We start from the raw sequence: 27771 nt of genomic DNA, 5'->3' as shown, positions 1-27771 counted from the left end.
AACAAAAAAAACATGAAAGAACATGTAAATAGATTAATCCCCCCTGGACGGCCAAGTAAAAAAAAAAAAAAAAAAAAAAAAAAAAAAAGACAATAATTCAAATGTTATTATAATCTGTTAGGTATTTAAAGTGGAAATGCCAAAAAAAAAAAAAAAATTATATATATATATATATATATATATATATATATATATATATATATATATATATATATATATATATATATATATATATATATATATATATTTTTTTTTTTTTTTTTTTTTTTTTTACAAAACTGGGTCGAACTAAAATAACCAATATGTAATATATGGTGTTCAAATGTTGAGATTGATATAAGGTTTAAATAAATAATTATGATTTTTAAGGAACTATTAGGGCCCTGTCCCAAATGGCACCTTACTCGCGGTCAGTCAGCACTTTCATGATGTTACGCCGCTTTGACTATTGGGTAAAAGTCTACTGCAAAGCTCGCTTCAGTGTGCATCCAAGTGTGTCTGATTACATCCTGCAGTAGTGCAAACCACGCCCCCTACTACAAATCACGCCCCCCTACTACAATTTACGCCCCCTACTACAAATCATGCCCCTACTACAAATCACGCCCCCCTACTACAATTTACGCCCCCCTACTACAAATCATGCCCCTACTACAAATCACGCCCCCTACTACAATTTACGCCCCCTGCTACAATTTACGCCCCCTACTACAAATCATGCCCCTTACTACAAATCACGCCCCCACTACAATTTACGCCCCTACTACAAATCATGCCCCTTACTACAAATCATGCCCCCTACTACAATTTACGCCCCCTACTACAAATCATGCCCCTACTACAAATCACGCCCCCCTACTACAAATCATGCCCCCTACTACAATTTACGCCCCCTACTACAAATCATGCCCCTTACTACAAATCACGCCCCCCACTACAATTTACGCCCCCTACTACAAATCATGCCCCTTACTACAAATCATGCCCCCTACTACAAATCACGCCCCTACTACAAATCCACTAGACTGTAAGTGCATATGAAGTGTGCCATTTGGGACAGGGCCTAAAACGACTCAGAAGTTTTGCATTTTATTTTAATTGCAGTTTCAGTGAGAACGCCGATTGAATTAAGCAGACGATGGGTCATTGTTTTTACAACCAGATAGTGTATGATTACATAAATAAATAAATACTTTTCATGCGCAAACTCGCATGATATTTACTTTGTCCCGGTGAAAAGGCATCTTAACGTGATGCAACCGTTTTAATGCACAATGCAACGCAAGATGAGTAGTGTTAGTAAACATTTTTTACATTCCGTTACATTTTAACATGCACAGAAAATAAAGAAAAGGGAGTTTATATTAGATGTAGGATTACATTTTCACCTTCACTTTTCCATCTTATGACATCACTCAACTCTGACACATTACTCTGTGGGAAAACAATAGACGTTCCTCCCTCCTGTCAAAAACACATGTTACACTTGCTTAACAGGGAATATCGTTACACTTACTTCCGCTCTCTTTAAATGCATGGGGGTTCAGCCATGATTCATGGCAATGATTTCAGATTTAGAGTCAACCTCATAACCAAATAAACGAAACTGGGGGTGATTTATATGTAGGCTTATGCATATGCACAATCGTTTTGGCAAAGATGAGCGATCAAAACAAAAGCGGGGCTTTATTTGGACTTCTCGGGTGCCACAGGGTCCGTTTGCACTCCGGCATCAGAATGGCGTTTTTGGCCCTGTGAGACACACCAACGCATAACGCAACATTAGTGATCCTAACTTAGCAAGGAAGTGTTTGTTTTTTACTGCTTGTCCGCAATGGTGCCTGAAGCAAAATCCCTCGAAACCTGTCTGACAACTGTTGTTTTTTTTGTTTGTTTTTTTTTTGCTAATTTATCAGCAGTGGATCTTGCTCCAACATGTCCCTTTTAGTTGTAGTCAATGGTGAATTTGTACTCTTTACTTGTCATCATACTTTTGTCCAAGATAATTGAGATCATCCCACTCGAAACTGCCTATAACTGTGAACAATTATATTTATATTATATAACACAAATTTATCTTAATTTATAAAGAAGCTAAAAAAACAAATATTGCAACAAAGATTAGAATAACACATTTAGATTATGCGATTTCATGCAATATTATTAGATTTCATGCAATAATAAAATATCATATGCATATATTTTATTCCCAATTTAATCTAATGATATTTAAAAAATAATTTTAAATATTTTAATTAGCATTTATTAAAGCGCAATACAAATAAGAGTTCATATTTATGTGGAATTGATTAATCTAGATGTTGGTAATTGAGGCCATCTAGTGGTCATACACTGTTGATTCTTGTATCATGTTCATCACCTCGAAGATCATGTTTGAAGATTAACAGCCAGCAAACAATACCAAAATAATCAGGATGGTTAGACGTCGGACAGAATTACAAACAGCATTTAGCTGGCAAACTACATGCAACTGAACAGGTAAACTACATAGACACGTTTGTCCTCGGTCAACTCACTAGCCCTCGATTATCTCTGGATTTCTACTTAACCAGGTTTTTGAAGAACAGCTGGAGGGAATTCCTCTTCTCCAGCTTTCGTGGCATGTTGGGCGAGGCGTCTGTGCTTCCGACTGATTTGTTGTCCGGGGCCGTTTGTGGTGCTGGGGCGGCCGGTTTTGGCTCTTCTTTGGCCTTCACGGCTGGAGCGGCTTCTGCCACAGGAGGTGGAGCTGGCGTCTCCTTCTTGGGCTCTGGTGCCTTGTGTTGATATAAATGAACGGTGGTTAATGAGATGAATTTTGAAGTTTTGTGCACATTATAATTTATATTTTGTACACTCCTGTTCAAAAGTTTGGGGTCAGTATTTTTATTTTTTTATTTTAAAGAAATATATATTTTTTTTTTAATCAGCAAGGTTGCATCAAATTGATCAGTAAAGACATTTATAATGTGACAAATGATTTCTGTTTCAAGTAAATGCTGTTCTTTTATATTTTAAATTCATCAAAGAATCCTAAAAAAAGTGTATGATGGTTTCCACAAAAATATGAAGCAGCACTGTTTTCAACATTGATGATAAGAAATGAGTAACACTTTACAATAAAGTCCCATTAGTTACCATGACTTAACTAATATTAACTAACAATGAGCAATACATTTTGTTACAGTATGTATTAATCTTAATTATTGTTAGTTAATACAAATGCAACTATTCATTGTTAGTTCCTGTCAGTTCAGGTACATTAAATTATATTAACAAATATAATATTAATATTAGTAAATGTTTAATATTATCTAAGATTAATAAATGCTTTAGAAGTATTTTTTCAGTGTTAGTTCATGTTAACTAATGTAGTTGACTAATGTTTACAAATGAAACTTTGTAAAGTGTCACCAAGAAATGTTTCTTGAGCACCAAATCAGCATATTAGAATGATTTAAGTTATTTTAAATTGTAAGAATAATTCACAATATTGTTTTTGCTGTATTTCTGATCAAATGAATGCAGTTTTGATGAGAATAAGAGGCTTCTTTCAAAAACATAAAAAATCTTCCCACCCCCAAGCATTTATTAATACATTTATTTTATATATTATAAAAATATAATAATCATAAAATATTACATATATTATAAAAACTAAATTTTGAATCATGTAATTATTTATATATATTTAATACTTAAATATACTTAATATTATGGACGCTTGTTTCACAATTCTGACTTTTTTCTCACAATTGCGAGTTATAAAGTCAGAATTGCGTAATATAAAATCAGAATTGCGAATTATAAAATTAGAATTGTGTTATATAAAGTCCAAATTGGAGTTATAAAGTCAGAATTGTGAGTTATGTGCAATTGTGAGGAAAAAAGACGTTTACATCTCACAATTCTGACTTTATAACTCGCAATTCTGAGAAAAAAGTCAGAATTGTGATATAAAAAGTCGCAATTACTTTTTATTATATAAACAAGCTAAAAATATATAATATAAAAAAAATTAAGCATTATTATTTAATATATAAGGGAGTAAAAAAAAAAAAAGCAAATAAGTACAATATAAAAAATTGTCACAATAAACCATAGTGATCAAATAAATCAACCCACAGACAACCAATACTATTCAAATCTATATCTCAAATACACCGTGAAAGAAAGAAAGAAAGAAAGAAAGAGAAAGAAAGAAAGAAAGAAAGAAAGAAAGAAAGAAAGAAAGAAAGAAAGAAAGAAAGAAAGAAAGAAAGAAAGAAAGAAAGAAAGAAAGAAAGAAAGAAAGAAAGAAATGGGACTAAAGGATTTTAGTGCAAATGAATTACTGAGAAAACAGCCTATACAGGCTATATAATATCGCTGAAATATTAACTCGATTAATAACTGTGCCACTAAAGGCCTGTTCACACCAAGGACGATAATTATAATGTTAACAATAAAGATACAGCACTAAAAATCATTCTAAATATAAAATAGCAGAATCCACATCACAAGTATGACGAGAAATGATATCACTTTCAGAACAATTTTTTTCCAGTTGATGAACGACAAAAACATTGACAGCCAATCAGAATCCTTTAAAGAGCTCAAACATTTAAAGCGGCAGATGACATAAACTGCAGTGTGCGCTTAGAATAAACAGAACGATATCGTCCGCTGGTGTGGACGCTAATGTAGTTATCATTATAGTGAATGTTCTTGGTGTGAACGGCCTTTATATATGCGTTTTTCACCCTGTAAAAATCGATTTAATGTGCTAGGGAACATATACAGACAGCACAAACACACATGTCAGATGTAAGGTTGAGCAGGGCAACAAAATCAATCAGTTTGGTTAATGCAAGAATGGCCACCGTATAGTGCCATTTACCGATCGAGCAGACATGAGGGAGATGCTGGCGGCAGCGCTGGACGCGGCTGCCTGGATCCTAGTGCTCACTTGGCCTAGCAGTACCTCAAATTCACACAAACCTGTTATTGCATGCAGTGCTCGAATGTAGAAACACAATCTGATACACTCACACATGCACCTGCGCTTTAATTATTCTGAGGTTTACCTTGGGTTTGAACATTCCAAAAGTCGATTTTTTCTCTTGTTTTTCTCTTCTGGCTTTGGCGCTGGTGGTTCTTCAGGTTTGGCAGCGGCCTCAAGGGTGCTGCTCTTAGATGCGTCTACCTGGTGTGTCAGAGAAGAGCAGAAAAAGATTATTTTTATAACAGTAAATGAAAAAACAGTGTCAGGATTTAAGAAGGAGGTCAAAAGATTGTGAATCATCAGTGAAGAGGTTAAAATGGATCACATCTAACTTAACTACTGCATTTTGATGTGTACATCTGAGCATCTTTTTCTTGTGGCACTTTCCAAAATGAGGGTATAAAATAGTGATTTTTTTTAAATTATATATTAACCATGTTAACAAAACTAAACTTAGGACATATATATATATATATATATATATATATATATATATATATATATATATATATATATATATATGTGTGTCCTAAGTTTAGTTTTGTTAACATGGTTACAGACTTCATTTAAAATATTTGAAAAAAAAAAAAAATTATATATTAAATATTTGTGATAAATGATTGTAAAAAAAAATATTTTTTTATATATATTATATATATATGTGTGTGTGTGTGAAACTATTATTGTATGTATAAGTACATGTATCCAGTCATAATAAAATATTAATTAAATATAAATATAATTTAATGCAAAATTAAATTATATATATATAAAATTAAATTTAATACAAAATTAAATTATATATATATATATATATATATATATATATATATATATATATATATATATATATATATATATATATTTAATTAATATTTTATTATGACTGGATACATTTACTCATACATACAATGAAACTGTACAATATTATTCAATTTTTCATGCTTATTTAAATTATTTTGGAAAAAATTAATTGACAAAATTCAGAGTAAATGTATCCAGTCATAATAAATTATAAATTAAATATAAATATAATATAACCTAAATATATATTAATATATTAAATAATACTGAAGTTTAATAAATATTATATATATATATATATATATATATATATATATATATATATATAGTGACATATGTTATTTAAATAAAAATCCTAAAATTACTCACGAATCAATATTTCAAGATTCGAATGTTGGTTTATAGTTATTGATAAACTTATATTTCCCATAAGCTCAAGAAATATTTATCTATCTATCTATCTATGATCGAAATTTAATTTGTGTAAAATGTACATTATTTTAATAGTTTCTGTCAAAGCTGTGCCCCTTTTCATTGTAAAATTTGGATACATGTCAAAATAAAAATCACCATTCTATGTTTGATAATAATTCATCTAACACGTCTTCTCTCTCAGAAGAACACAGCAGTATTGCGACACTGTTTTATACCCTGTTTACAGAAAGTGGCAAGTATGTAAATGTAAGTGTGTAAATAGTAAATGAATAATTTTATTCAGGAAGACAGTCCCACCACCGTGCTGTGCACAAAGAGACAATCGATCAGCTAAATATATTTACCTGTACCTCAACCGGCTTTTTCTCTTCAACCACAACAGGCTGCAGGCAAGCAAATATTGGCATTAATTTTGCATTAATCTACAATTCCCATGGCACTTTACACTGTCCGTTTATTCTAGCAAGGCCAAATACTGAGTCACTGTTACACAAAGCCTTTACATGAGCCTCGAGTCGCTGAATAAATCTGATGTAAGTATGAAGTGGAGGAATGGAGAGCAGTGGAACCCAAAGCACATGGTTTAGTTGGCCGACTGTTGTGACATGAGGTAATGGCTGCTGTCAACATGATGTCACTATAATGGACGTTCAGTGACTCATTCATTATTTTCAATGAGTTTTCCACTAATTGAATGGCATAATGTATTATGCCTATGTGTGAAAACATTGCAAACACATTTTATACCTCAGAATATTTTATACTATAGCTCTATCACACACAGGGCAAAATAAGAGTCGCTCCTTGGATTAATTTGCATGTCTGGAGTTATGATAAAGAAATGGGGTCAGTTCTGTTAATATCAGAATAGCCTATGCTTGTTATCATTTACCACTCTTGATGTCTTAGCACTGGCTCCACTGGTTGTCGCCGCCTGAACTTTTGACACCACCTTGCCTAGCAACACCTCAAATTCACATTACTGTTATGGTGTGCCACATACACTATATTATATATATATATATATATATATATATATATATATATATATATATATATATATATATATATATATATATATATATATATAAAAAGTATAATAATAGTCTAAGTCACCCCACAGCCAAAAGGAGAAATGCTTTATTTATGTGGTTTATTGTAACCTACATGTACTCCTGCCAGGTCTGGGCTTACCTTTGGACGGAAGAGTTTGCTGAATGAACTGTCTTTAGTTTTGGTCTTGGCAGAGCCCTCTGCTTTTGTTGCAGCTGCTGCCGCTGCTTTTGTTGCAGATGTTTCCTCTTTCTTTACCGCCGGCTCTGCTTTACTTTCCATCTTAGGTGGCGCAGGGGGAGGTGGAGGTGGTGCCTTGGGTGCTTCCTGTACCTGATAAAAGAGTGCAATTGGTTTTATTTAAAGCACAGAACAGCAGATGGTATACATTTCTATCCATCAATTTATCCATCCATCCATCCATCTATATATATATATAAATGTAAAAGTAAATGTATAATATAATTAAATGACACAGTTGAGAATAAATATATCTGGACATCCTAAATTTTGTTATCGGGATTGCAAACTTCAAGTAAACAAAAATAATAAAATAAATAAAAATAAATAAATAAATAAAAAATTATATAAAAAATAAAACTTTAATTAAAATAAAATAAAAGGTCCCACTTTATATTAAGTGGCCTTATCTACTATGTACTTACATTTAAATTAATAATTTGATACAATGCACTTATTGTGTACATACATGTTTTTACATTGTACTTATATTTTAAAAACACCTGCATGTAATTAGATCTGTAATTAATTTCTGTAATTACATTTATAATTACACTGTTGACCCATCTCTTAACCCTTACCCCTACCCTTAAACCTACCCTTACCACCAAAGCTTTCCCTAACCTTACCCGTATCCCACCTCAACAGCAGCAAAAGTGTTTTGTAATTCAATTTGAACCCAATAAGTACATTGTACTTATTTTTTGATGTAAGTACATAGTAGTTAAAGCCACTTAATATAAAGTGGGACCAAATAAAAAATAATAATATATATATATATATATATATATATATATATATATATATATATATATATATATATATATATATATATAATATATATATATATATATATATATATATATATATATATTATTTTTTTTTTTTTTTAATTTAATTTAATTTTTATATGAAGTTTGCAATACCGATAAAAAAAAATTTAGGATGTCAATATTCTACAAAATAATTTAAATAAGTTAAAAATTAAATACAATATTACAATTCCTTTTTTTTTAATATTTAAATTTTTTTTTTTTTTATCTAGAATGACAGGATTGCAGCCTAATGACTCAAGGAATCAAGGTAGTTATGGACCAAATGTTGGTTAATATATATATTCATTATATATTATATATGTGTGTGTGTGTGTGTGTGTGTGTGTGTGTGTGTGTGTGTGTGTGTGTGTGTGTGTGTAAAAGGGTGAAATATTAATATATAATATAATTATATAAATTATATTATATTATACATTGCATATAATATATATATAATATAATATATATATAATATAATATAATATAATATAATATAATATATATATAATATAATATAATATAATATAATATAATATAATATAATTAATATATATTAAAATGCTCATAATATTAAATGGCTCACATTTGTTGACGGTGCAGGTGGGGCCTCTTTCTGTGACTGAGAAACAAACATTATAACAATAAATATCAAGCATTTATCATACATAATTTTTTGCAAAGATATCTAAAGTTTAATTAGTAATATTGATTATAAAATATACTAATACTAATATTGATTATATATATTTTTGTTTATTTATTTATTAATCATGCTTTATTTATAAATAAATAAATAAATAAATAAATAAATAAACCAAGCAAGCAAGAGTGCCACAGAGCCGAAGTCCAATGAAAAAAGGTCTGATAAACAGAATTTAGGGTGTCACTTTAAAAATGCTCCGCTCTATAATAATAACTGAAAACAATCCTGAAAACCTTCAAAAGTATACTGATACTGTAGACTGTCATATTAGAATGCTTATATAAATATTTATATAAAATGTAAGTTAAAAAAGAAATTTGCATATATATATATTATATTATAATATTAGTAATAAAATGGCAATTTTAATTTTATAATTTTATAATTTTATAATTTTAATAATATAATATAATATAATATAATATAATATAATATAATATAATATAATATAATATAATATAATATAATAATCTCATGAATATGAATGAATAGCGTTGTGGCAGTCAAGGTTTTATTACCTGTTCTTTTGAAGCATCAGGTGTGGCTTTGGCTTCTTTGCTTGTTTTGGTCGGAGTGACCTTCGCGTGCAGAAAAGAGAATGGAGACAAGTTAACATTAGAGTGACTGTGAAAAACCGTCAGAGTGGCATGTTTAAGCATATATTGCTCCTTCAGGTACTCCATGTCGGAAAGCCGGGCCTGCTCATCTGCATGGAGATGAAGATTGAGATATCAAAAATGTATCTTTTGTGAGGATAATGCCTGTCTGTCAAACCCCAGACGCAGTTTAGATGGGCTCGCTTTGCCACGGGCACACAAAGAGCTCCCTGGCAGGGACCGTTCTGAACATGTTTCTCATATTGAGTCAGCCTTTGTCCTCTGGAGATGGCGTAGGCCTACTCCTGCTTTATCACAGCACATCACAACTCCAAACGCACAGGCCTCCCTTGTGAGCTCACATTATGCAGCAAACAAAAGGCTGCCACAGTGTGACATGTCCAAAGGCTTGATTTAGCAGAGTGCCAAGGATAGTTTAACAGATTAAAGATGCAGTGTAACAAATACCACAATGATGGAGTAAAAATGCATCATTGTGGTCTGGTACAGCAAGTCGAGATTGTTGTATAGGGGTCAGTTATACAGAAATACACACCTTCCTGCTATTCTCTTTAAGTTATATATTATATAAACACTGCACACTCAGTAATATTTCCTTAAAAAATATTTTCATTAGGGATGCATGGTATATCGGCCACCATATCGGTATCGGCCGATATATGTTCATTTTTAATGTTATCGTTATCGGCCTGATAAGAAAATTTGTCCGATATATTAAAGCAAATAAATAATAGATTATTTCCTTCAGCTGAGACACTTCAGATGCGATTTCAATATGTTACTTGAAATATGATTGAAATCACTTCAAAAAGGAAAATACAGTTAAGTGCAACATACAGCACAAGTCTCTCATATAAGCTACATAATATTATAATGAGAACATTATAATTGTGTGCTTGGGATATGGATTTTAATGCAGAGACTTTTGTTTTTGTAATCAGGATCTCAATAATTATATAAAAATTTTGATTTAGATTTATCGGTTAATATATCGGTTATCGGCTTTCAAATATAAAGAATTATCGGTTATCAGTATCGGCCAAAATTTTAATATCGGTGCATCCCTAATTTTCATAGCTCAATTGAAAGAACAATGCACTTGAAACACCAAGGTCATGAGTTCAATTCCCTCAAAAGAAAAATGTCTTTAATGCACTGAAACGACCCATCTGTCGAACGCATAAATGTAAATGCCATTTTAAAGAAACTTAGAAAGTTTAAATGATTAAATTCTAAGCAAAATAATTAAATTTGTACTTACAAATGTTTTGAAAAAGTTCATAACTGACTTTTCAGCTGTTTTAATGTCCTCAGGTGGGTTATTTTCTTCTGTGACTTCCACAGGACTGGGTTCGAGAGCTTCACCCTCCGGCTCCGGCTCAGGCTCTGTGCTGGTCTTTATGTCCACTGGATCCTATAGACAAATCCAGAGAATTAGCCCTTGGAAATGTGTTACAACCCTTACAGCTGATGTGCAATAGATGCATTGAAATAGGGGCACAATTCCATCCATGCCTCTGCCTACTCGAGCCAGCAGCAACAATCATCCTATTATTAACGCCTGTTTCCCCCCCCTCACTCATTGATATTCAGCAATGTGCTGGACTTAAAGTCTGCGTGTGCTTTATGTTACAGTAAAATGTGTCATATTTATATTATAGTATGTGTTTGGCTTGTTATATTTTACTGGCAATCACTTTTAGAAAACTTAATGTTGAGATATGGGTGCTGATGACTGGTGTACAGTAGCTCTTCATTAGATACAAGATGATATTTGCATTTCATGCAAATTTAAAACAAGAAAAAGACAAAACAAACACTTGTGTCTGAGACAGTTACACTACTGGTCAAAAGTTTGGAATAATCACACTCTAGAAAAATGCTGGGTTAAAAACAACCCAAGTTGGGTTGAAAATGGACAAACCCAGCGATTGGGTTGTTTTAACCCTGCGGTTGGGTTAAATGTGCCAACGTGCTGGGCAGTTTTATTTACCTCAACTATTGTTTAAAAATTACTGTATTGCTTTCTTAAAATGAACCCAAAATATTTTGGAAATTAACAGTTATTAATAAAAGTTTAATGAATAATAATGAAACAATAATGATTCATTAAATTGCTTATTAATAAATGTTCACTTTTTGATTATTATTGTTGCCTCTAGCAATTATGTGTCTAATTTTTAATTTCCAACCTATTTTGGGTTCATTTTAAGCAAGCAATACAGTCATTTTTAAACAGTAGTTGGGTTAAATAAAACTGCCCAGCATGTTGGGCAAACATTTCACCCAACCGCTGGGTTAAAACAACCCAATCGCTGAGTTTGTCCATTTTCAACCCAACTTGGGTTGTTTTTAACCCAGCATTTTTTAAGGAGTAGGATGTTTTTAAGTTTTTGAAAGAAGTCATTTATTTGATCAAAAATACAGTAAAACAGTAATATTGTGAAATATTATTACAAGATAAAATAATTATTTTAAAATTTGCATATATTATAAAATTGTATTCATTCCTGTGATGGCAAAACCAAATTTTCAGCATCATTACTCCAGTCTTCAGAGTCACATGATCCTTCAGAAATCATTCTAATATGCTCACAGTTTGCATACAAATATTAAGCAGCAAAAACTGTTTTCAACATTGATAATAATAAGAACCGTTATTAAAAACTAAGCACCAATAATAATTAAGCAGCAAATCAGCATATTAGAATTATTTCTGAAGGATCATGTGACTCTGATCATGATGATGCTAAAAATTCAGCTTTGCATCACAGGAATAAATTACAATTTAAAATGTATTAAAATAGAAAACAGTTACTTTAAATTGTAATAATATTTCACAATATTACAGTTTTTACTGTATTTTTGATCAAATAAATGCAGTCTTGGTGAGCAGAAGAGACTTCTTTCAGAAACATAAAACATGTATTTAAAAAGTTTGATCGGTAGTATTTATAGAGAGAACACAATAATCCAACATGATAAACTATCAAGTGTTATTTTTTGATGCAGTAAGTTTCGACGACACTTTCAGGAACAATTCATGTTAATTTTGTGTTAATCGATGACAGGCATCTTGAGGAAATGATTTTGAGTGAATCGCATGCGGTGAGTTTGTCCATGCAGTGCCTTTCTCGTTGAAAGAACATCGTTGTTGTAACTGACCTTATTCAGACATGTGAACTCGTCCGGGCAAACCTCAATTGTGATGTGAATAGTGCTTTCATCAGCACATACATCTACACTGAGCGGCTTATAGGAAGCATCTTCTAAAGCCTTAGTGCAAATGGACTTGAGTTGGGAAAGAATTTGAGTAGATTCTGCTGAATTACATTTACTTTTAGTGAGCGCAGGTTCTTCTGAACGTCCACTATGGGCAGAGACGTTCAGTGGTCGAGCCGGTTCCTCAATAATCACCCAACTTTCCTCATCTACAGCTGCCTTTCCATTAGCATCTAAGATGAATTCGAAAGCGGCAGGGGACATTTCTTCTTCAGCAACCAGCGCTGGTTCCACAGATGTTGTTAATGGTTCCTCTGAAACGACCAACGACTCCTTGAAATTGTTGCTTAGGACTTCTTCGGTTTCATTTGCATGGCACACCGTTTCTTGTTCCTGAGTAATCTGCAAGATTTCCTCAACAATATCCGCAATTTCTTCAGCAACTAGCAATGGCTCCTCAGTTCCAACGACTGGTTCCTCAACAGGAGACAGGACGTGGACAGCATCAACTGCTAATTTGACAACTGAAGACATGCCGTGCGCAATAAAACTATCAGATTCATCAGCTACTTTCGTCAGTTTTTTGGAAATAGGTTCAAGTTTATCAATCAGATGTTTGGTAGTTTCACACACTGGAATGTTCTCACATGCTAATTGTTCCCTTTCATCTGATATTATGCTTTCAAAAATTTTAATAAGTTCCTTGTCTTCTAACAAGGCCCGTTCAGCATCCACAATCTTAGGTTCTTCATCTTCTGGAACCTTAGCGTCAATTGTTGGTGGTTCTTCAGATTTTAGATGTACCTCACTGGCTTTTCTTTCACTTAGATGTTCTTCAGCAACAGCTACTGGTTCTTGTATAGCGTGCAAATCTGGTAGGACCTCCAAGCATGTCTTGTCTTCAACATTCGTGCTAGATGACTCCATCGAGATGTTCTTTGTCAATGAGCTTGGGCTTTCGGGTTGTGCGGGAATGGCGTCAACCAGTTGCAGTTTAAGCTTTTCCGCGACCTCCTCGAGAATCTCCTTTTGGTCTGAATTAATGAAGACTTTATCCTTTTGGAACGAGAAATTGGTAAATGTGAATCAGAATGCACTATTTTTTGCGATTTACGAGGATTAGTTGTTACCTGGTGGATGCTCTGCAGAACACTTCAGGTATCCATCCAAAAATAACCATGAGCTAAAGCACAGTTTAATAACAACACGTTTGATGTGTTCTAATAACATACTAAAACATTCTTTATTTTATGATGAATCTGCTTCAAGCTTTTTTTACATATTGCATACTACATTTTCTGATGTCAAATAATGGTAACACTTTAGTTTAGGGTCCAATTCTCACCATGAACCACTTGCTTATTAGCATGCCTATTACTAGGATATTGGCTGTATATTAGTCCTTATAAAGCACATATTAATGCCTGACTCTGATTGACCATATTCTACATCCCTTAATCTTACCTAAACTTAGTGTTACACATTAAAATCCCCAGAGTTAAATCAACTCTGCTCAGAGTACATTTGGTCCCTCTCTAAATAGTGTTAAAGTAACACTGAAACAGAGTTAAAGTTAATGAGATAATTAAGCAATTAATAAGGCTGTTTTGTGTTTCTCTTTTCTTTAGTGATTCTGCTTGTTAACAGCAGGTGTTCATCACTACTGTACAATCATCACTTAATTAACTGCTTAATTATCTCATTAACTTTAACTCTGCTTTAGTGTTATTTTAACACTATTTAGAGAGGGACCATATGTACTCTGAGCAGAGTTGATTTAACTCTGGAGATTTTGCTGTGTAGTTCACCCAAAAATGAAAATTATCCCATGATTTACTCACCCTCAAGCCATCCTAGGTGTATATGACTATCTTCTTTCAGATGAACACAATCGGAGATATATTTAAAACTATCCTGGCTCTTCCAAGCTTTATAATGGCAGTGAATGGGGGGCGTAATTTTAAAGCAAAAAAAAGTGCATCCATCCATCATAAAAGATATCCACACTGCTCCAGGGGGTTAATAAAGGCCTTCTGAAGCGAAACAATGGGTATTTGTGAAAAAAATATCCATATTTTAAACTTTATTAACTATTATAACTAGCTTCTGGCAGACGTTTGTACGCAACGATTTGTGGTGGAAGAGTAACCTCTGACCCAACACGTGATGTAATGACGAACGCGGAAGTGCAGAGGAAAACAAAACACCGGTCACGAATTAGAAGTCTAAAATGAGGAATTTTAAAGAGAAATGTTGGAGGATTTCGATATAAGAGAAAAGGGACCTTGAGTTTGTTGCCCAGCCCTATTTGTTTTTTAACTGCGAGAGGCACCTAAGCTTACGATACTCCTACATCCTAGCGTCAGAGGTTACTCAGTATGGTCGTCCTCTGGAAGCTAGTTATTTTAGATTATTAAGTTTTAAATATGGATATTTTTCCTATAAAAACTCATTCAGACGGCCTTTATTAACCCCCTGGAGCTGTGTGGAGTACTTTAACGATGGATGGATGCACTTTTTTTGGCTCCAAAATCATGTCCACCATTCACTGCAATAAAAAGTCATATACACCTTTGATGGCTTGAGGGTGAGTAAATCATGGGGTAATTTTCATTTTTGGGTGAACTATCCCTAAATATTAATAAGCAATTAGGAGTTTATTGAGCCAATAATCATAGTTAATAGTGAGAATTGGACCCCTAAAGTGTGACCCAAATAATTTTTCTGTCCACACTAACAGCAAAAATGCTGTGCAATGTGACAATCATAGCCAACCATTAATGAGAATGGTTGATACTGAGGAGAAATGATACTGAATTAGTAAAATAATAAACAAACAACTTTGCAACTTCTACTCACAGGCTGCACGTCAATTTTCAGATCCACCGCTGTGACCTGAACTGCGTCGACTGAATCCTTGCTTTCTGATGCAGGTTTCACAGGTTCGCTCTTCTTTTTGAACATTTTACCAAAGAAGTTGGTCACTTCATCTTCACTGGGCTTTGGGGCTTTTTTGGGCGGTTCTGCATCTTTCACGACTGTCGTTTTTTGCTCAGGTGTTGTTTCCACATGTGCGGGTCCGTTGGGTTTACTGCTGTCTACCTCCTCTTTTACTGGTGGTTTTGGTTCATTTTTGATGACCACTGGTGGGGTTTCACTCTTTTTCTCCACCACTGCTTCTTTGCTAGCCACTAGGCAAAAGAAAAGAAAATAAATGATGTATGTAATGCACAAGGACACATAATATCTATGCGGCCTTTAGTTATCAATTTGATAATCTTTTTGACCAATAATAAATCAATACACACCCACTTCTTATGGCTTAGGCCTTATTTATATTCAGTTTATTGGTCCTGATATTTGAAGGCAACTGTCTAGTCCTGAAGTTACCGCCAAAGTTACACAAGCATATTCAACAGGACTGTGCACATGCATCTGCGTAAAGTGCGTTTCTGGCCTTATTTCTACATGCATGCATCTGTTCTGTGGGATATATATCACTCACATCCAGCAAGTCTTTCAACAATCAAAGAGCATGGAAAATGTACTTGTGAGTGCACTTCTCTTCTATAAAGGCTTTGTGAAAGTGTTAGCAACCACAAACTTGCAATGCATACAAAACGCAAATTAAACATTGCTTTATCCACCATGCATCTGGCTACAACACCCAAAGTTTATACAGAGCTTTGCACCATGTTCTCGACTTGCTGAGTTAATCCAAACAATGTGAATGCCAGCAAGTTTAGCTTCAAGTTACTTTTGCACATCTTTACTTTGGGAGTATGAGGGGACATTTGTTAACATCTGTTAATGCATTGGTTAACATGAACTAACAATGAGCAATACATTTGTTACTGTATTTACTAATCTTCGTTAACGTTAGTTAATGAAAATACAGTTGTTCATTGTTTGTTCGTGTTAGTTCACAGTACATTAACTACTGTTCACAAGATTTTAATAATGCATCAGTAAATGTTGAAATTAAAATTAACAAAGATTAATAAATGCTGTATAAGTGCAGTTCATTATTAGTACTAATGTAGTTAACTAATGAAGCTTATTGTAAAGTGTTACCGTATATTTTTTACAGCATTTATTAACCTTGTTAATGTTAGTTAATAAAAATGTTCATGTTCAAAGTGCATTAACTAATGTTAACAGATACAACTTTTGACATTAAGATGCAATAGAAGTATTTTTTATGTTAACTAATGTTAATGAATGTAAAGTGTTACCGATAAGTTTAGCCACTTAAACAAAATAAATGTGCAGTATATATACATACCAGGTTCGGTTACTTCTGGAGTCGGGACCGCATGTCCATTCATTTCTCCATTCTGGACCTTTTTCTCAGCATTTGTCTGGTAGATGACATTGGTTAGTTTCATGATCTGATGTTATTTTACATTTTTGTTTGAATCATGGTGCCTTGGTTTAAATATGCAAAGCTGTCTCAGTAAACACAACACTATCACATGATCATCTTTAGCCGAGAAAGTCTCACATTTTTAAAGACCTTTCCTACAGAGTTATTCAAAGAAAATGGAAAAAGGGTGTTGTAAAAATGTATATTAAATCATTTATAATCTGACTTCATCAAAATTACATACAAATATCTACCAAAACAAACACATAGATGGCATGAAGTTACTTGCCACATTGTAAACATTTGCTATCATCTAAAAATTTAAACAAAATAGTTTTAAGACTATATAGAATATTTGTACTTAACAATGTGTTTATGATATTGCTAAAAACAAGCATACAATATTATTTAAATGCAGGAAAAGCACCTAAATATAACATTTTCTTGTATATATATTTAACTTAAACAACATTGATGCTTTGAAAAAGAAAGTTCTGTTAAGATAAGGTAAAACACTGTTTTATGTCAACTGCTTACAAAACAATTAATAATAAAAATAATCAAAAATTAAATTTACCTTCTGCCGCTTTTTCTGAGTTGATTGCTCGTTCCCCATCTTCACTTCAAGTCAGGAACTGAATCAATCGGCATTGACATTATGCAAAGCACATATTAATACGAGGAAAATACCCACTAAATATTTTTTCCAAAGTCTGTTACAAGGGTTGAATTCAATAAGAAGACCAAAAATTCCCACACTGCAAAAAAACATTTTCTTCATCAGTTTTTTGTCTTATTTTCAGAACAAATATCTAAATCAAGATGCAATTCCTTAAGAAGCAAAATTGGATTTTTTATTCAAAGTCTTGTATTCTGAAAATTAAGTTACCATAAGCTGAAAACAACAAAAAGTTTGCCAGTGGCGTAAGAAAAATAACCGTTTTCCCTTTAAATTAAGTTTATTTTTCTTACCCGATTGGCAGATTTTTTTTTAAGCATAAAACAAGACTTTATATCTTAAGTAAGTTTGCTTCTCAAGTGAATATATCTTGATTTAAGAATGTTTAGATACTTGAAAACAAGACAAAAGTGCATCGCTGCAGGGTGGAGTAGCTTCTGACTTGTTTTGTGAAGGTTGTAGGTTCAATCCCAAACTGGGATGATAGTTATTAAGATATTAAATAATACTTCTAATTATTATATTACTTAAATACAATTGTACATACTGAAAATATTTGCATTTACCTTTCCACTGTCTTGTGCCCCAAACTGACAATTAAGAGTCTGTGTACAGTTTCCAAACCTCGATTACAGTAATCACCAGCAGTTTGCTATCTGTCAAGCCTGTGTGTGTACACATATACCTGTCCTAAGAGAGGGTGGGGCTCAAAACTTATTACCTCAAGACACTGTGGATGAGACATGGCCTGTGAACCCATTCGCACTGATGAACTCAGCATCATGTCCTTTTGTTTCTCACTGATGAGCTTTTCCACCTAAAAAGTGACAGGATTATAACACATGTCAAAGATAAGGCATCAGACAATGTCATCCACTCATTCAAAGAACTGAGACAGAGAAAGTGTCAAGCTGATCTGAGAACAGCTCTCATGGGCGAGTCTGTTTTGTAGGTGTGGTTGGCCCCAAACAGGATGTGTGTAGAGGATATAAAGCAAAAAAAAAAAGTTTATTTGCGAAGTATGACTCTCATCCAGGGCTTGAGTACAGAGTACATGATATCAAGCTTACCAACCTAAGCCTTTGTTTATTTAATGATTCCTCACTTGCAGAATACATTATGACAAACACTTAATTGGAAGAGTTAGGGTGTGAATAATGAGAAAGGCTACAATTGTAATATTTTGGTGCCAATTTATGTACACTACCATTCAAAAGGTTGGACAACTCTTTTCAACATTGATAATAATCAGAAATGTTTCTTGAGCAGCAAATCAGCAATATTAGAATGATTTCTGAAGGATCATGTGACACTGAAGACTGGAGGAATGATGCTGAAAATTCAGCTTTGATCACAGGAATAAATTACTTTTTAAAATATATTCACATAGAAAACAACGGTTTTAAATTGTAATAAAGTTTCGCAATTTTTTACTGAAACTCTAGATTTTCAACAGGGCTCAAATTTCTGGACTTCACTGCAGGTTTATTGATTGAATTATCTGATCTTTACAGCCTGTTAAACTGATCAATTTAAGCTCATCATCAAACATATAGATTTTTTTTTTTTTTTGATGTGATAAACCCTGGGTTTGATCAGTCATCAGCTCCAGACTGTAAAATAAATCCTAAGGTGAAGTACCATCTAAATACAAAACATTTGTACAATGGATTGCTGTGGACTGTAGGCAAATGGAAGGCTTATGTTTAATGACATGGAAGCTATATTTTGATTTCTAAGGCAAATATTCAGCAAATAATGATATATGAGATGCATTGAAATTCATTTAATTAATTAATCAGTATATTACACTGGTGGTCAAATGTTTGAATAATTAAGATTTTTTAATGTTTTGAAAAATGCCTCTTACGCTCACCATGACTGCATTTATTTGATGAAAAATACAGTAAAAACAGTAATATTGTGAAATATTATTACATTTTAAAAGAGCTGTTTTCGATTTTAATATATTTCAAAATGTAATTTATTCCTGTGATCAAAGCTGAATTTTCAGCATCATTACTCCAGACTTCAGTGTCACATGAACCTTCAGAAATCATTCTAATATGATGATTTGCTGCTCATTTCTGATTATTATGTAAAAATATGTAGTTGTGCTTCTTCATATTTTTGTGGAAATCGTAATACACTACCATTTAAAAGTTTGGGCTAAGTAAGAACTTAAAAAATATAGAAATTAATACTTTTATTCAATAAGGATGCATTAAATTGATTCAAGTGACAGTAAAGACATTTATAATGTTACAAAAGGTTCAAATAAATGCTGTTCAGTTGAACTTTTATTCATCAAAGAATCCTGAAAATGTGTCAGTTTCCACAAACAAATTAAGCAGCAAAAACTTTTTTCAACATTGATGATAATAAGAAATATTAATAATAATTTAGCACCAGTAATAACTGAGCGCTAAATCAGCATATTAGAACGATTTCTGAAAGATCATGTGACACTGAAGACTGGAGTAATGATGCTGAAAAAATAAATAATAATAATAATATATTTTATTTTATTTTATTTTATTTTATTTTTTATATGAAGTTTGCAATTTCTATAAAAAATTTTTAGGATGTCAATATTCTACAAAATAATTTAAATAAGTGTGAAAAATTAAATACAAAATTACAATTCCATTTTTTTAAATATATTTATTTATTTATTTATTTATTTATTTTTTTTAATCTAGAATGAGTAACAGGATTGCAGCCTAAATGACTCAAGGAATCAAGGTAGTTATGGACCAAATGTTGGTTTAACTAATTATATATATATATATATATATATATATATATATATATATATATATATATATAAACTGTTATTTTAAAATGTAATAATATTTCACAATATTATTTTCAAACACTTTAAAAAATCTTAATTATTCCAAAATTTTGACCGCCAGAGTATGCAACTTAAAACTTTTAATCGATTAACAACACCTAATTTGTAATATGTTATATTAACAGATTTTGATAATGATTCTCTCATTCTTAGACTATTTGGAAAATAGAGGAATACTAACTGACATGAATAAAAACAGATAAAACAGCAAATATCAAGTTTACTGTATTAATTCAGTGACGTAACCACAGTATAACTGACAGTAAATGCATGTCATTGTGATCCCTGCTTATATTCTTGATTGTTTTATCATAAATTACCAATCTACTTGACCTTTAAGATATTTTTCTTGACATAACATTAATTATTTTCATTGCACGAGCATAAATACAGGCTGTCTTATACAGTATATGCTGATTATCTCCCACGTTTTATTCATTCTCCAATCCTCAGACTGTCCTCTGGCAGTAAATGCAACTATTTGATTCACACATGGTTGTTTGAGCTCTCGCTTAGCCAAAGTGCACTGTAAACCCTTTAACATCTCATGAAATAAATGTCAACCAAAACACTAATATGTACAGTGCGCCGCGTTTTCCTATTCAACAGAAAGCATGACAACGAACAAAGGAGTAGATCAGCAGAGAGTGAGATTTTGTCATGTAAGCGCCGTTCATGGATACAGAGTCACATTGTAAATGTACACACTGGGGGCGAAACGCAAATTCCTCTGTGGTCACTGTGAACTTGATCTGTCACCATGAAAGGAATTCTTGCGACATGCTAACAGTGAAAAACCTTGAAGGCGTTCCATAAAATTATCCAAACGACAAATGTTTTCATTAAGCTAAAAGGTTGCACAGAATGCAATAGTTTTCATATTTATCGAATTATAATTTTGGCATGCATACTCAATGCAAATTAATGACAGCTATCAAAAAAGAACCATAAACCAATAGTAATGACAGTCAGGTTGGGAAAAGTGGGGAAAATTATCTCAATATTTGTCTTTGGGCGTAGCATTGTTTACAAAAAGGAGGTTCAAGAAGTTTCAAGCACTAGCAACCACGGTGAGTTTGTTCAGTCAGGTTGTGTCCACTGTCATTATGTTAACTAAATATTCAACAGCTTGTGTCTGGCTTGACTGTTTTTACTTACCATAGGAACACTGGACACTCAGGTCACATGCTTATCCTGAAGCTGAAAGAGACAGTTCACCAAATTCTGTCATCATTTCCTGTCTTGCACTTCTTAAAAACATTGCAAGAAGATATTTTGAGATCCTTTGAAGTTCGGTTTTTCTGCTTAGCAATACAAAGATTCAGTTGTTTCTGAAAATGCATTAGATAAAAGCATATAGGAATTACATAAATACATGTAGTCATGCATTTTAAAATGACAACAAGCAACAAAAAATAACCACAACAATGGCAGACTTTAAAATAATCTAGACAAGTCTGTTATAATGCTGGATTCCTATGAGAATGGTCAAGTTGAATGTAAATATACAGGTTTGGTCCTGTGGATTTTTATAAAGTAAACATGTAGCTAAGTAAACAAGGCCTACAATAATGTTTTTAGGGGCAAAACTTGTTTAGGATGGAAATAACAGCTGTATTTTTTTTCTGGTTCTTGATATGGCTAAATCTACAGGGTCAACAAAGGTAAATAAAAGGTTAATTTTCGATAAACCAAGCTTGGGACATAAAAATATAAAGTATTTAAGTCTGTGTGGAAATAAATCTAGGCTACTACTGTCCAGAAGATGTCGTAAGAGTCCTGAAAATCCTAACCACAAAGAAACTATGGATAATTTCAAGAAAAACGAAATGCTTGTTAAGTCGGTTATTACAGTCAAACATTATATTTCATTCTTCCTCTCATAGAAGTACTACATTTTTGAAACGGCAACAGAACCACGCCATAACCTCATGAATACCCACGTGCTCCATTCGGGCGCCGTTCACGCGCGTGCACGCAGTCCGACTCCGCTTCCCGTTCAAGATGGCAGCCACCATGAAGAAAGGAGTGGTATGAGTTCACATAAAATGCTTTCTGTCTAGATTCATGACGATTTTTTTTTTTTTTTGCGTGCTTAGTAGCATGTTAGTGGTGCAGAAATATCGAAATAGGTGCACGAGGTAGTGAGGGACGCTGGAGATTATTTATTTTCATTAGCTAGATGGCTAACGTCAAAATTATTCATGATTGTCTGGCATATTGACATTTAACTCTTATTATTTACGTTTACGTTCATCTGTAAACAGCTGTACGTTTTCTTTTAGCTCATAAGCTATGCTTTTTTAGCTCAGTGTCTGCTTATGATACTGTATGTTTATATCGTATGGTTACAGCTTTTGCTATATTATCTTTATTTGAAAATATAGATATTCCTAGATAGAAATGCATCTATCTATGAGTTTAAGATACTGTATGATATGACGTGGAATTAATTGCTGAGTGCTTTTTACATTATATACATTTAACGCCATTATTTAATATTATATAATGTCATTAATGGCACTTCATATGTTTACAGATACAGGATGCGAAGAAAATTGTGTGGCATTATTTTTTTAGTGCTTTTTATATAAGACTTTATACAAGTCTTTATATGTATCTTTATAAGATTTGTTTATATTGGAATAAATGAGATTTAAAAGGTGCAATATGTAAGATTTTTGCAGTAAAATATCCAAAAACCACTAGGCCAGTGTTATATATTTTGTTCACTTGAGTACTTACAATATCCCAAATATTTCCAACTGTTTGTAAATCGTGAGATAATTGCAATTTTAACCAAGGCTCCGGGACGTGTGAGGAGTCGCCTGTCAATTGCGTCATACCCGCGTTGCCCTCGGTTTCCGGTTTTATTTTGTAGAAACCATGGAAACACCAAAGACGCTTTAAAATATCACGTTTTAATAGACAAGGGAACAACTGTTTTAATATATTTGACAGAAAACGAATTATTGTTGTATAGCTCAACACATTTAGTCTTATTGTTTAAATCTAATTTTCTTGATTTCTTTTGCGAGTACCATGCTTTACCATGACTCAGAGAAAAACACTCTTTTGTCAAGTAGCTAACATAACATAATCAGATGCAGCTTTATTTTTAGTAACAGTAATACAGAATTTTCTCCATCATACAATACATTTTAAAATGAATTGCATGCCATTTATCAACACAAGCCATCCAGCATTTAATATGATATTCTAAAATCAATCTATCTTACTGCAGTGTGTAACAGTGTCTCACAGCAGCCGCTGAGCGAACACACAGAAAAACATTATAACATCATTTTCAACACATTCAAATGTATCTAATATGATAAACAGAGCTGCGTTACCTCATACTCATGACCGGAAAAGCGGCGCCGGCGACTATGTCATAATAAAAGCTCCGCTGCTCATGAGGCGTGTGTTGCGCAATCGCTCCAGCTCCTCATTCAGCTCCCACAACACTCGGTCCTGCTCTGCTTCATACTACAGTAACGTTAATAATCTCATCCATGAACATGATTTCTTCCCGAGTCCTATCCCTATTCTTTTGCACCATCCGTTGAGGTGAAGACCACATGTCCCAAGATTCTGCGCTCAAACTTGGCGTCATCAAGCTATGACCTCTAGCGACCAGAATTCTTACATACTGCACCTTTATTGCAGAGTTTTGATTAAAAAAATCTCTCTTGAATCATAACAGGCAGCTGAAGATGTCAATGTAACATTTGAAGACCAGCAAAAGATAAACAAGTTTGCCAGAAATACAAATCGGATGTCTGAACTGAAAGATGAAATCGAGGCCAAAAAGGTAAATGGATGTTTTGATTTTTAAACATTTTAGACTGCATTTTGTTCAGGCAAATGCTGATATTTTTAAATTTTTTTTATAGAAATCTTTACAGAATTTAGAGGATGCCAGTGATGACATCATGATGTGTGAGGATGATGCAATGCTGATCCCGTATCAGATCGGAGACGTGTTCATCAGTCACTCTCAAGAAGAGACGCAGGAAATGCTGGAGGCAGCAAAGGTGACATGACCCAAACCAAACCATGAGCCTTTACTCGAGCCGTGCGTGTGTTTATGTATCCCACAGAGCTAGTTAGCCGTACACATTCTGGATCGCAGAATCTGTAAAACCTCGGAGGTGTTGTAGACTAGTGGATAAAGATCTGGAAATGTTATAGGTTCAAATCTCATTAGATTCGATTCCATGAACTACAAGCATTGTGTCTTCGAATAAAGACTTAACCTCTGGTTATTGCAGGAGGATGTAAATACTAGGGCTGGGTAAAAAAATATTGATTTCTCGATTTTAATCGTTTCTCATTTTTACAAACCGATATCGATTCTTAAATCCCAAGAATTGATTAGTCTAGTCTGTTTTCAGTTGATGAATGAACAGAACATGTAGCGCCTCCCATCCAATAAATCGCAATAATCTTTGTTACTTTTGATATGAAGCAAAGTCTCAGATTTCAAATGACGTCCATCTTATTATGAGATTCAAAAAATAAATACTGTTTTGGCGCTGTTTAACGTGACACGTGACAGATTGCTTTAGCGTCTCGGTTAAAGAGAAGCGGCAGCACGAGCGCATGTGAACATCCTCTCCTCCGCTTTAATTCCAGTTACAGCATGAAATAAACATGAATAAACATCTGAAGGTATGTTAAAAGATATAGTACAACTTACCAAAATCCTTAATCGCTCAATCAGTGCTTCAACCTCAGAAAGACGCCAGTAAAACAGCTTGTAAACAATGTCACGTAACGTCACATTTACCTCAGAAAAACATATTCAGTGACCATAAACTCGTTAGTCAGCTAGAAAAGTGAACTCTAGAAAGCATTCTGATAAATATAGCTATGCACCGTTACATATTCATTATAATTTTTAATGTTCTTCGATATTTAATGCATGTTTGAATAAATCCATTATGACAGCCACGATTTAAATGTTTATATTTCAAATAAACTAATTGGTGTAGAAATATGATTATGTAATTCTAAACTTTATTTATAATAAAAACATCATTGAGTGTAATTTAAATGTTTGTATATAAATAAGTTAATTTAACCTTCAATATTATTATAGTAGTACCAAGTGACTTACATGTAGCAATAGTTTACAGTATTAGTTGAGATTTTTTCCTCTAGAAAATTTGCCATGTATTGTAACTGAAATACTTCATCCAAAATAATCTATATCGAATCAAAATAGTAATCAAATCGAATTGAAAGCATGTGAATAGTAATCGAATCGTGAAAATTGTCAATACCCAGCCCTAGTAAATACATGTACTTAGTTCTACTGACCATGAAACTGTATTATGCTTTATTTCATTAAAAGAATATTTTCTTTTGCTCGTATTATCTAGTTATTTTCCCTTGCATACTTGCAGCAAATCAAGTACAAACAACCTAACACAAAACGGTTGAGCATCTTGGTGTTGCTGGATGACCCAACTGGCTTCTAATTTTCTTTGCTTTGCAAAACCAATTTTTATTTGTGTTTTTGCTTGCCAAGTGTTCAGTTTGAACCCTGGTTTTACCGCTCTACATTTCCATACTGATATTCTGGTATCCACAGGAAGCTCTGCAGGATGAGATCAAAGCTCTGGAGGGTCGTGTGTCATCCATACAGGAGGTCCTTGGAGATTTGAAGGTTCAATTATATGCCAAGTTTGGAAACAACATCAATCTAGAGGCAGAAGAGAGCTGAAACCTCACGCATGTGGACTTGACCTCACAGACTGTCATTCTCCAACAGGATATGACATTTCTACTCTAACAACAAGTTCTCACCCTGTTTACTCTGGTGACGTTTGTTGCATTTCACATGTTGTTATGTTTAGTGAATTATCTGCAGGTGGTTTTGGGGCTGGGTCAATGAAGCATCCGGGAAGAGAGAAAGAGAGGTGTTGATGTAAAAATAAAAAAAAGAGGCAAAACATTTACATTGTTTCTTTCACTTCCGTTTTTTGTCTTCAGTGGATGCTTATTATTGGCACGATTAGCATAGTGGTTAAAGTTTTGAGCTGGTAATGGAAAGGTTGCAGGTTCTAATCCTTCACGTTTCAGCTCAAATATACCCATAGTGCCCTTGATACAGACATTTAAAGGTCCCGTTCTTCGTGATCCAATGTTTCAAACTTTAGTTAGTGTGTAATGTTGTTGTTAGAGTATAAATAAAATCTGTAAAATTTTAAAGCTCAAAGTTCAATGCCAAGCGAGATATTTTATTTAACAGAAGTCGCCTACATCGAATGGCCAGTTTGGACTACATCCCTCTACTTCCTTCTTTAATGTCGTCACTAAAACGTTTTTTGACTAACCTCCGCCCACAGGAATACACAAGAGTTGCGTTTGTAGAGTGTGTTTGTCGCCATGTCGTCGAAACGCTGTTATTTTCATCCCGCAGTCCAATCACCGGGTCTGATTCCGGCTCAAATTGATAGGGTAAAATTAAAGACATGTTTACAATAACACTGAGCGCATGCATCTCCACGTTATGGTAAGAGGCGTGACCTTTCCGGGCAAGGAGCGCTAAGCTGCTGTCGAATCACAACACAGGAACCGCTGGCACAATCAGAACTCGTTACGTATTTCTGAAGGAGGGACTTCATAGAACAAGGAAGTCATCAGCCCGTTTTTATGACAGTGGAAACAGCGGTATACAGATAAGTAAATTATGTGAAAAATACTGTGTTTTTTTACACACGAAACATGAACACATGTTATATTGCACACTATAAACACAATCAAAGCTTCAAAAAACCACGAAAAACGGGACCTTTAACTTCAGGTTATTGTACTGTGAGTTGCTTTGGATAAAAGTGTCAGCTAAATGATGTAGTAGTGTAGTAAACCCAAGGTCATTTATTGTTTAATGAAATTTAATGAATATTTAATTTATTTTAAAACTTACATTACCATTCCAAAAGGTTGAGGTCAGTGAGATTTTTTTTTCTTTTAAAGAAATTGATA

At 33.2% G+C, this 27771-nt stretch overlaps 3 protein-coding genes across 9 annotated transcripts; 1 reads left to right on the top strand and 2 right to left on the bottom strand.

Annotated features, from left to right (window-relative positions):
- Nucleotides 1–895: 895 nt before the first annotated feature.
- Nucleotides 896–22817, bottom strand: LOC125259988 (proteoglycan 4-like). Of its 7 annotated transcripts, XM_048178039.1 has the most exons (14): nt 22719–22817; nt 21934–22106; nt 18640–18735; nt 17817–17874; nt 17159–17234; nt 15733–16064; nt 10913–11065; nt 9553–9612; nt 8915–8950; nt 7418–7609; nt 7116–7190; nt 6568–6606; nt 5067–5185; nt 1809–2777 (listed from the first exon to the last, which is right to left on the bottom strand). In XM_048178039.1, exons 4-14 carry the CDS (start codon nt 17853–17855, stop codon nt 2714–2716), a joined length of 1185 nt encoding a protein of 394 aa, XP_048033996.1. In that variant the 5' UTR covers nt 17856–17874; nt 18640–18735; nt 21934–22106; nt 22719–22817; the 3' UTR covers nt 1809–2713. The 7 variants fall into 7 exon arrangements, 4 of the variants coding, with proteins under 4 accessions (XP_048033996.1, XP_048033995.1, XP_048033997.1 ...); XR_007182946.1 differs by lacking the exons at nt 18640–18735; nt 21934–22106; nt 22719–22817 and adding exons at nt 896–1752; nt 18485–18626 and having other exon boundaries at nt 2571–2777; XR_007182947.1 differs by lacking the exons at nt 18640–18735; nt 21934–22106; nt 22719–22817 and adding exons at nt 4880–4963; nt 18485–18627.
- Nucleotides 12515–14403, bottom strand: LOC125259989. The gene is made up of 2 exons (XM_048178042.1): nt 14004–14403; nt 12515–13929 (listed from the first exon to the last, which is right to left on the bottom strand). Exon 2 carries the CDS (start codon nt 13798–13800, stop codon nt 12709–12711), a length of 1092 nt encoding a protein of 363 aa, XP_048033999.1. The 5' UTR covers nt 13801–13929; nt 14004–14403; the 3' UTR covers nt 12515–12708.
- pfdn4 (prefoldin subunit 4) lies at nt 22671–26737 on the top strand. Its single transcript, XM_048178043.1, has 4 exons — nt 22671–22806; nt 24482–24589; nt 24672–24812; nt 26375–26737. Exons 1-4 carry the CDS (start codon nt 22780–22782, stop codon nt 26504–26506), a joined length of 408 nt encoding a protein of 135 aa, XP_048034000.1. The 5' UTR covers nt 22671–22779; the 3' UTR covers nt 26507–26737.
- Nucleotides 26738–27771: the final 1034 nt, after the last annotated feature.

This window comes from Megalobrama amblycephala, linkage group LG24 (genome assembly GCF_018812025.1).
Source record: "Megalobrama amblycephala isolate DHTTF-2021 linkage group LG24, ASM1881202v1, whole genome shotgun sequence".
NCBI lineage: Eukaryota > Metazoa > Chordata > Actinopteri > Cypriniformes > Xenocyprididae > Megalobrama > Megalobrama amblycephala.
Note: the sequence above shows the minus strand (reverse complement) of the source record. Positions and strands in the feature narration are given on the sequence as shown.

What these genes read in the sequence shown, in the direction of transcription:
- LOC125259989 (XM_048178042.1), bottom strand. Translation starts at nt 13,800, where the DNA reads ATGGAGTCATCTAGCACGAATGTTGAAGACAAGACATGCTTGGAGGTC.
- LOC125259988 (XM_048178039.1), bottom strand. Translation starts at nt 17,855, where the DNA reads ATGGGGAACGAGCAATCAACTCAGAAAAAGCGGCAGAAG. An exon ending in CTGATGCTTCAAAAGAACAG is followed by an intron (nt 8,951 to 9,552) that starts GTAATAAAACCT and finishes TTTGTTTCTCAG; the next exon opens with TCACAGAAAGAGGCCCCACC. An exon ending in TTGGAATGTTCAAACCCAAG is followed by an intron (nt 2,778 to 5,066) that starts GTAAACCTCAGA and finishes TATCAACACAAG; the next exon opens with GCACCAGAGCCCAAGAAGGA.
- pfdn4 (XM_048178043.1), top strand. Translation starts at nt 22,780, where the DNA reads ATGGCAGCCACCATGAAGAAAGGAGTG. An exon ending in CCACCATGAAGAAAGGAGTG is followed by an intron (nt 22,807 to 24,481) that starts GTATGAGTTCAC and finishes GAATCATAACAG; the next exon opens with GCAGCTGAAGATGTCAATGT. An exon ending in ATGAAATCGAGGCCAAAAAG is followed by an intron (nt 24,590 to 24,671) that starts GTAAATGGATGT and finishes TTTTTTTTATAG; the next exon opens with AAATCTTTACAGAATTTAGA.